General features: G+C 39.3%; 1 protein-coding gene and 1 long non-coding RNA gene across 4 annotated transcripts; both read left to right on the top strand.

The window, feature by feature from the left end:
• Positions 1–480: 480 nt before the first annotated feature.
• Positions 481–4597, top strand: LOC104428465. Of its 3 annotated transcripts, XR_722083.3 has the most exons (5): positions 481–1001; positions 1164–1359; positions 2196–2296; positions 3356–3477; positions 4271–4597. It is a non-coding gene; the product is annotated as an uncharacterized LOC104428465 (long non-coding RNA). The 3 variants fall into 3 exon arrangements; XR_005552831.1 differs by having other exon boundaries at positions 1164–2296; XR_722084.3 differs by lacking the exon at positions 1164–1359 and having other exon boundaries at positions 485–1001.
• Positions 4598–11600: 7003 nt separating this feature from the next.
• On the top strand, positions 11601–12198 carry LOC120295777 (probable sodium/metabolite cotransporter BASS5, chloroplastic). The gene is made up of 2 exons (XM_039317343.1): positions 11601–11820; positions 11894–12198. The coding sequence occupies exons 1-2, from the start codon at positions 11601–11603 to the stop codon at positions 12196–12198; spliced, it is 525 nt and encodes a 174-aa protein (XP_039173277.1).
• The last annotated feature ends 572 nt before the right edge of the window (positions 12199–12770 follow it).

Here is a 12770-nt window from a genome sequence, read left to right as displayed (position 1 = left end):
TTGTGGCGAAGCTTTGCCCGAACGAGTGCTAGAAATCACGGACATCTTTCGCTTCAAGAAAGAGAGAGCCATTTAGGCCCCTATAGTCGTCGGCATTGGTCTTCCGAAAGGGATAACATATTTCAAGAATGCTTGGTTATGATGTATAACATTGGAGTTGCTTGTTCGTACCAAATACCCGGAAGACAGATGAGCATCAATGAAGCTGCAAATCAATTACACCGGATTAGGAAGAAACTCTTTGCATGGGGTTTACATGAACAAGATGAAGCACCAATAGCTTAATTAGCTACTAATTTCATCGCTATGGTATTGTTAACAATAACTCAGCTGAGTAGAATCCAATGGCCTTTTTGGTTCGGTTTTGACCATACAGGATGTAGCTCTTCTGACGTGAAGACAGGTCATTAAGATATGATTGTTTGAAATTGGGCTTGGCCCAGGGTCGGCCCATCAGCCCAATTGTCAGTCTCAGTCTCCCAGCAAAAACCGTCGTCGCCGAGAGCCACTCCGTCCGCCCCCACACGCCACCGCCTCAACACCGATCGCACTCGCCGCCGCCGCCGCGCTCCGCTCGCATGCGACCGCCAAGGAACACCGCCGAAATCCTCGCATGATCGAGCCATAGCCTCTCTCTCCTCTCCCACTTCGCCGTCGCCCTCTCCTATTCGACGGCGCCGTCCTCTCGGCTTGACCGTTGGCTGACGCCGCCGTCCGCACGATCGCCAAGTTCACCTCCGGCTCCTCCGCCTCTCCGCAAGCTCCGATACGCCCCGTCGGCCCGAGTTTCCGTCCTTCGGTGCGTGCTCTCTCGCGATGGCGGTTCGGATTCAGAGTCTCATTCATCGAGCCGGTCGGGTAGAGAGGAGCTCGTGGTGGCGCGCGGTCTCGTGGAGGCGAAATCGGCCGTTAAAGGAGGGACCGGGAAGTGCTTGAGGCACAATGTCTTGGCCCCGCATGACTCTGGCGGTAGGGCGGTGCTCGCACAAAGGATTCAAACTGTAAGTGTGCGTACACGCAATGCTGTGGATTGTTTCACTTGGTGTTTACATGTCTCGTGTTCGGATGTTCTATCTGTGTGCTTTGCATCAGTGTAAGCAAGTCATGTCTTGTATTGCCAACTTCAGCATATGAATATTTCGTCTTCTCTTTCAATACCTCAGGACTGCGAAAGCGCAAGCGAATTTGATTGTTGAAGCATCGAGGAGCCCTTGTGAATTTGGTGTAATTAGTCTGAAATGTCATGGTCGTTACTGCTTCTATTTTAAATGGTTGGTCTCTATATGAGTGGATGTCGAGACAATGGAGGATTTTATGATTTGTCGGGAGGCTGCATTGATGACTTAGCTGCATCATCTGGTATAAGTGCATTTGCCAGTACAGTTATATTACTTCATTTTCTTCTTTTGTGATGTGAAGTAAACCTGACATTTTCAAAGTCGAGAGTTTTCTAGCTTAGCACGTGAATTCCTTCTTACGTAGGTGCGATGTGTTTTACGATAGTGTACTTAGTTCATTTTTGGTCTTGATGAAAGGAGGAAATATAAGAAAAGAAACTTAGCAAAGTAACTTGTTGCAGTAGGATAGATGCGCCGCTTTCATCTTTCTTCTCGAGATATTCTTATTTAGGAAATTAAATAAATGGCATTGGAGATACTGCCTTCGGGCCTTGAGAAGGATATACTAGTCTGGTTCGGGAAGACAATCACAATGTTGATTTGGTGTACATCCCTAGAGAATAAGCAAGAAGAAAGTGTTTGAACCAAGGAGAAGATCAATGTTTAGAAAGTAAAGAAAGAAATCTAGGATTCAGGGTCTCCCTGTTGTTAGGTGTCCTCTCATATTCGAGGGGCTTTTACATGCACCACGTGCCTATGCCTTTCTCTTGCCTAATTGTGAGTTCCAATTGAGTGGGTCCACATATCATGTTATCTGCCCTATGGATCTCACTGCAACTATGCAGTAATTTCTCTTTTGTACTTCTTCTTTCTTTGGAAAACTATAATGTCAATGATCGGACAGGTTGGTCGCTCTTAGTTTTGTGAAATCTGCGTAATGAAGCAAATTGCAGTTCATGCATTAAAATTTTATAATTACTTGTGTCAATCATGGCTTTTCTGAAATGGATTTGTTCCTGTTTACCTCAGTTTTGCATGATCCTTTGATAAGCTTGATCTTCTGTTTTCATTATGAAGTGCATATACAATGAGTCAAAGGGATTTTTCGGATGGACTCCAGATCTAGGGGCTATCTTATCAGTTCCTTGCAGGAGCAAAAATCCTCCTCACTAAGAACGGTAAGTACATTTGTTCCAGAAGTTGGTTCTTATTTTTAAGCTATATTTCACTGGAAAGCTGCTGTTAAAGCTTATGTTACTCGTTCTTTGAGTGGGATTACATTACATCATGTTTGTCTTCAGCTAGGAACCATGTGCCTCCTTCTGGTTTAAGGTGTAATATCACATTTTATTTTTGCCTTTGACACTGGAAATGTCTGGGAGACTGTACGTATAATTTTGATAGTAGACATGTCAAAATTGGTGTTGCCATGGGACATCACATGGTGTTCATGTCCTGAACACCGGATGGTGCATGATAGAGTCTGTACTTTATCCAAATTAAAAGTCTGGGAGAGTTCCATTCTTTCAGAAGAACTGAGTTTCCTGATAGCAAGGTTGATGTGTTCTATCATGGTATAAGGGAGTCTACTGCTTTCCTCACATATAAATAGAAGTAGAGTTGGCGAATCTAAAGATATTGAGAGATATGAGACAACTTTACAAGGCTTCGCTTTTCAGTCTTGAGCATTCAGTTATTATGCTTCTTTACTCACATTGTGTGTTGGAAATTTGAGATTTCTGAAGTCAAAGATTCCTCTTCTTTTGGCTGAGAGAACTGAAGGTTCCTCAAGAAAAGTTTTTATACGATCATCTTATTGAGATTGTCTTTACAAACTAATTTCTGTAACACTTTTTCCGAATCTCGATGCTCATAACTATGCACAACGAGAAACTTTGCTTTAATCTGTCAGAAGAGAGCAGTCAATTATTAGCTTACACTTTAGTTGTCGTTGTGAACATGGATGGTTCAAGGCGTCGTCTACCTCTTACCTCATTATGTCACCAACTGCAGCTGATTAAAGCTTCTCCTTACACATGCCTTTAGGCACTTGTTGGTCATGAATACCCTATTAGTCTGTGACATGTAAACTCACTGCATATGGTTAACTGCAATGTTTCTTGCACCTTGAGATTTTTCTGATTATCTAGACCTTGTGGTTCCTTTAATTTTTATAATGATGCATTTACTTTGATACAAGTATCTGATTTGATGCTCTTGTTCCTCTATTTTTGTAGATTGGATTGCTTGATGAGGAGAGAAAATTCTTTCATTAGGAAAGTGTGTCCGTGTTGTTGACCTTTGCTTTTTGAAAATGAATTCCAGAGATCAGTTCATGCCAAGATTTTCCATATTTTCTGTAAGTTTTCCTCTCATCTACATTTTAATGGTGTTAGATGGACATTGGATAAGTCTTGATGCTTGCTTGAGGAGATTCTTTTTCCATTTGTGGACTTATTGCCCATGTACACTATTTTCTTTTACTATAAATCGACACGTGTACAAATTTATTCACTCTAATCTTGATCATGGTTTATAGTAGGATGTGAATACGTAGTGAATTGCCTGTTTGGAAGTCTGTTTTTGCATTTCACATGGCATGGAGAGTTCCCCCGTTTGTGTGATTTCATGAATTTTTGGGTGATCTGCACAACCTCCTATCATTTTAGTATTTGTCCACCTACCCGTCAAAAGATATTGTGGCTCCTCTCCCTTTGATGCTTGTCATTTGTTTATGTGATGATCTGTAAACAGATCTTACCAAAAAAAAAAACAATCTACTTCACGTGACTCGAGTTGTTAAGAATCAACCATCTCATATTTCATTCTAGGATAGTTGACATGATTATGCTTTAGGGTCTACTACTTAGATCTTGGGCAAGCAGCCCTTTTTGACAGTACTCGTCTATTATCGAATTGACTGATATGACATTTTCCAGTACCGAGATGGCAAAAGATCAGATGGTCATTGATCTTGCCTGCCAGACAAAGATACTCTTATGGATTAGTATTTATCTTGGAAAGGTGTCAATTGGTATCCTTGGATTTGTTAAACTTGTAACCATATTCTGTATCCTGTTGAATTCAAGACATGATAACCTTTGACTTTACTGGGCTTATGCTGAATCTTCTTACCTCATAAAATGAAACAGATGGAAAAACTGGAGGCGGTGCAGATGGGATGAGCAGGAGCAGCAGAGCCATGCTGCAGTCTACCAGCCCAACACTCTCACAGAGGATGAATTGGGAGATTCAGTTACTTGTAATTTGTCTGATGAGGAGGAGATCCACTTTTGTTCCATGCCGTCATCTTGTGTGTTGTCAGTGATATGCATTATCCGTGGAATGAGAGGTTTCACCAAAATGCTCTGTTTGTAGGCCACTGATCTCTAATTCAGTCCACATTCTTGAGTATAATAGTGATTTTGTTTCTGTTAGTTCGAGGGTGGGAAGTTGAAATTGTTAGCTTTTCTTCGTCATTAAATCCTAAAAAAAGAGCGTGCCCATCCTTTAATGGAGAGTCCACAATGGACCAGTGATCATTTCGTGTCAGTAACGATGCTTCGTGGGTCTCTCCAACTGTGAAAACTGTGTTGTTTAGTAAATTGAGCCTTGTTGTTGAGTTTGTCAGCTTGAAGTAGCTTTCATTGTTGGTACTACAACCGGACGTGAGTGCTGCTCATCTTTTCTTTGAATTGTAATTTCCTTTTATGCCTTTGGAGAGTGACAGAGATTATGTCCATTATTAGTTATGAAATGCATAGAATGACATCATATTTATAAAAAGGAAAAAGAGATATATAGAGCATATTCATTGCATAAACTTGGATAGAGCATTCATTACCTAAGTTTGTGAATTGATTAATTGTGAAATAACTTGAGAAATGCTTAATGAAAAGAATTGTAAAAGATTATAGGTTGGAGGGTAGGCGAGCCTCATGTACCCCTTGACTCTCCAAATCTCACTCCTTAGACTTGCGACAGTTGACCCTCAACAACCATCGACTTTGGGTTTGCATCGACCAAAATCTGGAGTGGTGATGGGTTTGTTTGGTTCAAAGAGAGATGATGAAATATAGGATAAGGGCAAAATAAGAACACAAAAGTATAAGCGGGGGTAAAGTTGGAAGAAAAAAATTCATTACCCCCAATAGCATTCCAAAAATATGGAAATGTGAATGCTAGGTGGAAGTTATTTGAGTTAAGGGACTTCAAAAATGCTAAATTTGGTTCAAAGGCTTTTGGGGCCTTAGCTTTGGCACAAGGGTCCTTGAGGCCCAAGATTCTTTGGAAAAGTGGATAAAAATGCACCACCTCGCCCAGCAAAACTCACTAGTCATATAGGACTACCAACGGGGACCCTTTAAACTTTATGCACAAATAGCAAAAGTAAACATGAAAAAGCAAATCACTTTGATAGTACTCTCAAGATTAGCATAGTTGCCCCCAATTTCATATCTACAATAAGATTTCGCAAACATGAAAAGGAAAATTATTGTAGCAATAATCACAAGATAATACAGTCAATGTCCAGCAAATTTCATATCTATAATTTATCATTCCTAACATAATTACAAGACACTAACAATACTCCCACCTTGACAATAGGAATGTATCATAATATTGTGATGTTGTTGAGTGCACTCTAAAGATTCTAAAAGTAAAAATCGATTTAAGTAATATAAAGTTTTAGGTAATTTATTCATGTTGCTCTATCTAGAATTACCAATTGTGCTTTTTATCCTTTACTCTGTTTCGGTCTTATATACGTAATCTTTGGAAAATGTACACATGCTAAAACTAGACAAAATTGAAATGGATTAAAAATTCAATGGACCAAAAGATTCAAAATGTGGCGTCATTAAAGAATAACTTCAAATAATTGTTTGATATTTTGCTGTAAAAGAAAAGTTAGAAGAAGTTTTGTCCTTCCTGCAAGTATTCACATCATTTTACGAAGAACACATTCCCTGTGACAGCGGATAGCTCTCCCAATGTCAATTAAAAGATAAATAATTTTTCCGTTCAGCATGTGGCTGGCTCATTTCATAAATTGACAAACTTGTGTTTCCTCATAGAAAAGAGCTCTTTGCAAGTAGAAAGAAAATTTCATCATGTAAAAACATCATATCGAAATGATCCGATAAGAATCACTTTATAATCAAAATCCCGTCATTCTCCTTTAAGCCCTACATCGGAATCAATTTTAAATATCCATATGTATCGCACGTATTTTATCATATCCTAATTATCAGTTTCAGTCTCCCAATATGAAGCATCATCATCTAGAGTCAGATACTTATAAAGTCGCAGCACGTCTTTTTTCTTGTACTGCCGAGAGCCACTCCCTTCACCCCCATGTGCCACTGCCTTAACTATGATCGCACTTACCACTACCAACTCCACTCGTATGTGATCTCCAAGGAACACCACCCCATTCAAGGAACTATTAATAGGCCGAATGTTAATTTTCCTTGTAGAAAGTTACTATCCACAAAATTGAGCATAATGGACTACAGCTTGCACTTAGTCTAGGCCTTGACAGTGAAAGCCCGTCACTTCTGCTCGAGAATTGACCCCAACCAAACATTTCTTCAAGTTTCACTAAGGCTATGACAAGTCCTCATCAGTCTTCAAAAAGATAAAAGTTGTCTACATTAAAAGCATAAATTAACTCTAGAAAATGAAGAAGTGGATTATCTCATCCAATGACATGGGCAACAATATGGAGATAATCCTGAGAAAAGCACTTTTAGTGATTCCACTAACATCCTAGTAAGTTCTCATAAAAAACTAGAATCTATAGAATATAGCCAACTCAAAGAACTTGAAGTATAATGACTCATCAAACATGCCAATTGCGAGAAAATCTGATATAATTCTAATAGCTCTGATGAAGACTAGTGGCTCCATGCCCTAGGATTTGATTGAAGATCACAAATGAAGCTAAATAATTATTTTTCATTGATTATATGTTATAAAAAGTGTGCTTGTATAATTGGGCATTGCAATACTGTAGTAGTCACTATTATTCACTATCGTAGCAGAAGAAAATTTGTGTTATGAGTCTGTTAGTGTAAAAAACAAGAATATGTAAAGATTATTGGTCATTGTTGGTCATAAGGAGTCCTTGTAAAATTATTTGTGATCTCCAAAAATTCACCAATAATTTGATATTTATTTCATGCCCATATAAGGCAATGTTTGAAATATTAATGGGGAGGATGAAGCTCATAAAATTAGTGTATCTGAACTATGAATTTCTAAATTTTTTATTCTGCCTCTTTGCCGTTATTATTCTTAAAAACTATAAATGTTCTGATTAATTCTAGTGGTATGCTCTATACTTGCCACAATGTGAAACCCGTATATCAGAACTATGCTATTATATAATTTTTTATAGTATGAGCCAGAATAAAGAAAATAATTTGGTGGCAAACAGGCAATCCCTATTTTGAGACTTGGAGAGGCGTGCATGTGTGATAGCATAACTGACACAATTTTTGTTTTCTCTTTGCTTGGTTCATATCATAGTCCAATTGTCTAATGGAGAAATCTGCTTTCTCTCCCTTAACTCACTTTTCTCTTAATGTATTTTATCTAATGGAAGAAAGAATTCAACATTTAATTGTTATTCAAGGTGGAGAGAGCACCAAACTCTTTATATATGCTACCGATAGATGCCTTCAATAAGTGCATTCATTAGGAGTTTTCAATGAATGCCTAATATGTGCCATCCATCAAAACACATTTTATCTTTAAAAGAATTGCCATATTTCATATACTATGCGCTTTTCAGCACTTAAACAATTATTGATCATCAATCAATAAGTGCATTTCATGAAAGCACTTTATACAAAGTGTCTTTTAGCCTTCCATCTCTTAAACTTCCGCCTTTTAGCCTTCCATATTTCTCTTTTAAAACAGGGCACTAGCATCTACTAATTTCACATGAATTTGCATCCTCAAAAAATTTGTCAAACATCAATGTCAAATTCTCAAACCCAAAATAATAAAAATCATTCCGAGGCCAAGCTCAAATAATCACCCAAAGTTACATAATTATTACTCACCTTCAATAGTCCTAGAAATCAATGCTCCAACAATCATTTTGCCCCCCTTATAAAATTATCCTTTAAGTTGCAAAATATCAACCTCCTAAGTCCTTGAGGAACCTTTGACTCGAGATCGAAACACTTGAATCAACCTTAGAATTCTTCCTAGAATCTGGACACAAACATATATTCGCCTCAAATAATTTCATCCTTGAAATTTGCCGAACATCAATCCCAAATAATCAACCAAAATAAAATAATCATTACAATGTCAAGATTAAATAATCACCCGAAATTATAGACATTACTCCACAATCAACTCACCTCCAGAAGTAATAGAAATGAAAACAATCATTCTACTATAATATCATAATATACGGCCTGCCCCCTTAAATAAAGTTGTCCACCAATTTGCAGAAGATTAAACTCAATTAATTAAAGGAAGCTCTTAATCCACATAAAACTTCAAGAAAACAGGCACTAGGATTAGTACACAAATTATATTGTTGTATATTTCTTTCTAAAATCAGGATAAAAGAATCCGATTGCCTCAAATGAATTTCATCCATAAAGTTTGCCAAATCATTATCTCAAATAATCATCGAAAATTAAATAGTATGGCTTGAAAGCTATTTGCCATTATTGGAGAAAACTTCGAGTCTTGCTTTTGTCATTTCAGCAAGTAAATATCTTACAATCAATTTTAAGTACAACATTAAAAAGTTGTTAAGACACCAAATTCCAAAGGCAAAAGAATCCTTCAAGTGCCAAAAGTTGACCGATTGAAAAAAAAAAAGTGTCAAAAGTTGGCACAAAAGGATAGTTAAGTGCCAAAACTTACGGAAAGTATGAAAAAATGGACACTTGAGTACCACATCCGACGAACCTCACCAGAAATCCTACGTGGCATTTTTTTTTTTTATTAATATTTTCACTTACGTGGCTCGCTAGAAGGTTGACTCAGCAAACCAAACACAAAAATGACATCGTTTTGATATCATTTGAATTTTAATATAATAATTAATTAAATTAAAATTTTAAAAAATTATTTAATTATTTAATTTAAAAAAAAATTAAAAGGGTGGGGAGGAGGAGGAGGGAGGCAACCGGTGGCTAAGGGCTCAGCCCTCACCGCTGGCTCCCCTCCGTCACCTATGAGGTGGGGGAGTGTCGGCCAAGGCCGCCAAGCCCTGGCCAAGGGCCGACGGCCTCAGCCAACTGGCGGCGAGGGCCTATGTGCCCTCGCCCCAGATCTGGGTGAGGGTCGCAGCCCTCGCCCGGATTCGGCGAAGGTCGCCGGCCTAAAGCCCCTTGATAAAAAACTTGGGTTGTTTGGCCAATTGTTTTGGGCCCCCTCTAGTCAAATGCTAGCCTTCACAAATTTTCGAAAGGCCATTTCCTAAAGTTAATTAAAAAAAAAAAAAAATTCTTCCAAAAATATTTTCACCAATTTTCTCGTTTTTTTGGTTTGGCCCTAGTAGGGACTATTCATCTTCTCTGGTGAAGCTTCATTAAGAGTTGTGTGAGGTCAATCGACGAGGTCAAATTTGGTTACTAGTAATCTAGTCTGGTGCTAGCCAGCCTCATTTGAGAGCGCCAACCAATTCGTTGAGCCTTTCGCCAGCTTTGAGGTTTTTAAAAAGAAAAAAAGCAGAAATGCTTTATAAAGTGTGAATTTTCTAAACACTAATTAATTTAAAATTGTTTCCCAAATGAATTTTCCCGAACACAACATGCAAGTCCTACCCAAGGCTTTGAGCATTTTCAAAATAATAATTCAAGGGTTAAATTTTTCCCTCTTCCAAATTTGCGCTCGTTAAACTATCCAAATTTCCGATAGGAAGCTTAGATTTGACCGTTTTGGATCTCTCCGGTCTAAAAACATTCATACTCTCATGCTCACAAAAGAAATCCACCCCTCCCACTGCTTGATGACACAGCTCAATCGCGAAGCCAGCAAGGATGCCCTCGCCCTTACCTACCGCTCGCGCCTCTCTACACAAGTAAAATCATTAATCGTTTGATCCGTCTTTTTTTTCAATGTCAACTTAATTTAAGCACAATGATGGTTAATGAGAGACCTAATTATGCTCTTAAAAAGAGCCATTGGCTCTTAATTTCGTATCATGATGACAAAGCGCCGCAACATTTGTGGACATCACCATTTGGTCTCATCCATCCTCTTTGTTTGTTTATTTTGTTTTGACTAAGAAAGCAGGTAAATAAATTGTTAGAATGAACAAAAAGTAAGGAGATAAATTCTATTAAGCACCAAGGAGACAAAATTAGTCAATATTACCATACACACACACACACACATATATATATATATATGTATGTATGTATGTATGTATGTATATTGGTGGCTGGAAGTGAAATTGGATCGATACTCGCCAATTCTAGTAAATTAGAATTGAAACCAAATTAATCCCATGAGAACTGCTAGTTCCAAACCAATCCCGTCTGGTTTCCAATGGTTTCCGATTACTTTGCATGACCCTATTGGTAGTGGATGTGTCAAATCAAGCAAGCCTCTCAGGCCTAGAGAGAGTGCGGGTGGATGTTGGATTTTTTATTTTTTATTTTTTTGGGTGAGAATAGTTTGTAAGATAAAATGAGACAATTTGGGAAATGAAGTACGTGCGGAAGATGCAACTTGAGATGCATCAAAACAAATGAAAAATGGTAATTATAATTTCGAAAGGAAAGGAGTCTGTATACTTTCAAAAAAAAAAAATTCCGAAGAAGAAACTGCAGGTTGGTCAAATAATTTTAAAAAAAAACGGTTAAAAAAGAGGACGTTACTCCTATAAGTAGGCCGGCGACGGTACCAACCGTCGAACGAAGTGGACCCCAAAAGCCAAACCCACGACCTCTCCGGAAGTTTTAAGGTTTCTACTTCTCGCTCGCGCTCGCCATCGGCGGTTTCCTGAAATCCTCTCGAGGGGCGCAGCCATGAGTTTGATCTCGACGCGCTTGCGGATCCAATCCACAGCTCCAGCAAGTGCAGGTCAGGGGATTTCTCGGAGCCTCTCGAGCCAGAGCCACAGTCAGGCCGGGAGTCCCCGGCTGAATCGATCCAGGTTCATTCAGTTCTCTAAATGTGTCCCATATTGCAGCAATGTGCACTGCCCGTTCCATCCTGGATCTTCTGTTATGTAGTTCTTTCGAGGCAGATGTGGAAAACCACTGTTAACAGCAGTTGCTCGGTGTCTTTTCTTTTTTTTCCCCCAGCCATCTGTGCCTAGGGAGCAGTTTTCTATCGTGGAGGTCTTAAAAAAACATCAAATTGTTTTGTGCCTCATGTCGTTCTCGCGGGTACGTTGCTGGCTCTTATATATCCGCCGTCCTTCACTTGGTTCACCATCAGGTTGCTAGATCTTCTCCAGATACGTTTCTGGGCTATAAATTTGTATCTCAATTCTTAATGGGTTCTATCGGATCTGCTTTCCGGTACTATGCACCTGCACTCGGGTTTCGGATGTTTGCTGTGAGGGTTAATTCCAGCGAGAGGGACTTTCTCGAAGCGTTTAGGAGACCGCCTGCTATTTTTGCTCGCTCTATCAACCAGTTCATCGAGAAGCCTCTTCTTGGTTATTTCTTTGGCATGATGTCCGTAGCAATGGTTTCGCTCCCAACGTCCATTGGTGAGTACTAGTCTCCCTTCCCTCTCTAAAGCCAGTGAACTGGTAATTGACTTTCTCTGAACCTGAACCTCAGGTGCTGGGATTATGCTGCTGTCTTGTATCAGCGCGGCTCAGCTTTCTAATTATGCTACATCTCTGATTGACCCATCAGTGGCTCCTCTGAGTATTGTCATGACATCATTATCTACCGCTACGGCTGTTTTTGTGACCCCTTTATTGTCACTTCTTCTCATTGGCAAAAGATTGCCCGTCCATGTGAAAGGAATGGTTTCCAGCATTTTGCAGATTGTCGTCACACCCATCGCTGCAGGGCTGCTTCTGAATAGGTTAAACACTCGCCTTTGCTACGTACATTTGCTAGGAGTTTCAGTAGTTTAATATCTCATAGTTTGCTTTTGGGTTCTTCCCTTGGATTTCTAATGCCATACGACCACTTTTGCCGCCACTCTGTCTTTGTGACGGCTCTATGCGTTGGAGCACCTCTTGTGATGAACGTCGATTCCATCATTTCTTCATTTGGTTTGACGATCTTGTCACTCGTAATTGCATTTCATCTGATTGCATTCGTCACTGGATACTTCCTTCCCGGTTTCTTCTTCCGGAAGGCTCCTGCTGTAAAAGCATTGCGGAGAGCACTATCCTTTGAGACAGGTGCCTCCTTTATCCATCCGCATAAGAAGAGGGTTTTCTTTTTTCTCCGGCTTAATAGCAAGTATCGTTTGCAGGAATGCAGAGCAGCCTTCTTGCGCCCGCTCTAGGAAATAGATTCTTTCAAGATCCACTTGTGGCTGTGCCTCCAGCTATCTCAGTAAGTGAAAATATTAATTGTCAACAGAACTTTACCTTTATCCTTTTTAGTAAATTAATGTCACTCGTCTCATAGCAAATGGGAGCTAACTTCTATATTGGTTTTTGAAGAAAGTAGAGTATGATCAGTTAAAGTTCTTTCC

This window comes from Eucalyptus grandis, chromosome 7, assembly GCF_016545825.1.
Source record: "Eucalyptus grandis isolate ANBG69807.140 chromosome 7, ASM1654582v1, whole genome shotgun sequence".
Classification (NCBI taxonomy): domain Eukaryota; kingdom Viridiplantae; phylum Streptophyta; class Magnoliopsida; order Myrtales; family Myrtaceae; genus Eucalyptus; species Eucalyptus grandis.
Note: the sequence above shows the minus strand (reverse complement) of the source record. Positions and strands in the feature narration are given on the sequence as shown.

Bases quoted from the DNA above. Each gene is read 5' to 3' on its own strand.
- LOC120295777 (XM_039317343.1), top strand. From the start codon at position 11,601: ATGGGTTCTATCGGATCTGCTTTCCGGTACTATGCACCTGCACTCGGG. The intron at 11,821-11,893 runs GTGAGTACTAGT...CCTGAACCTCAG, and splicing joins TTCGCTCCCAACGTCCATTG to GTGCTGGGATTATGCTGCTG.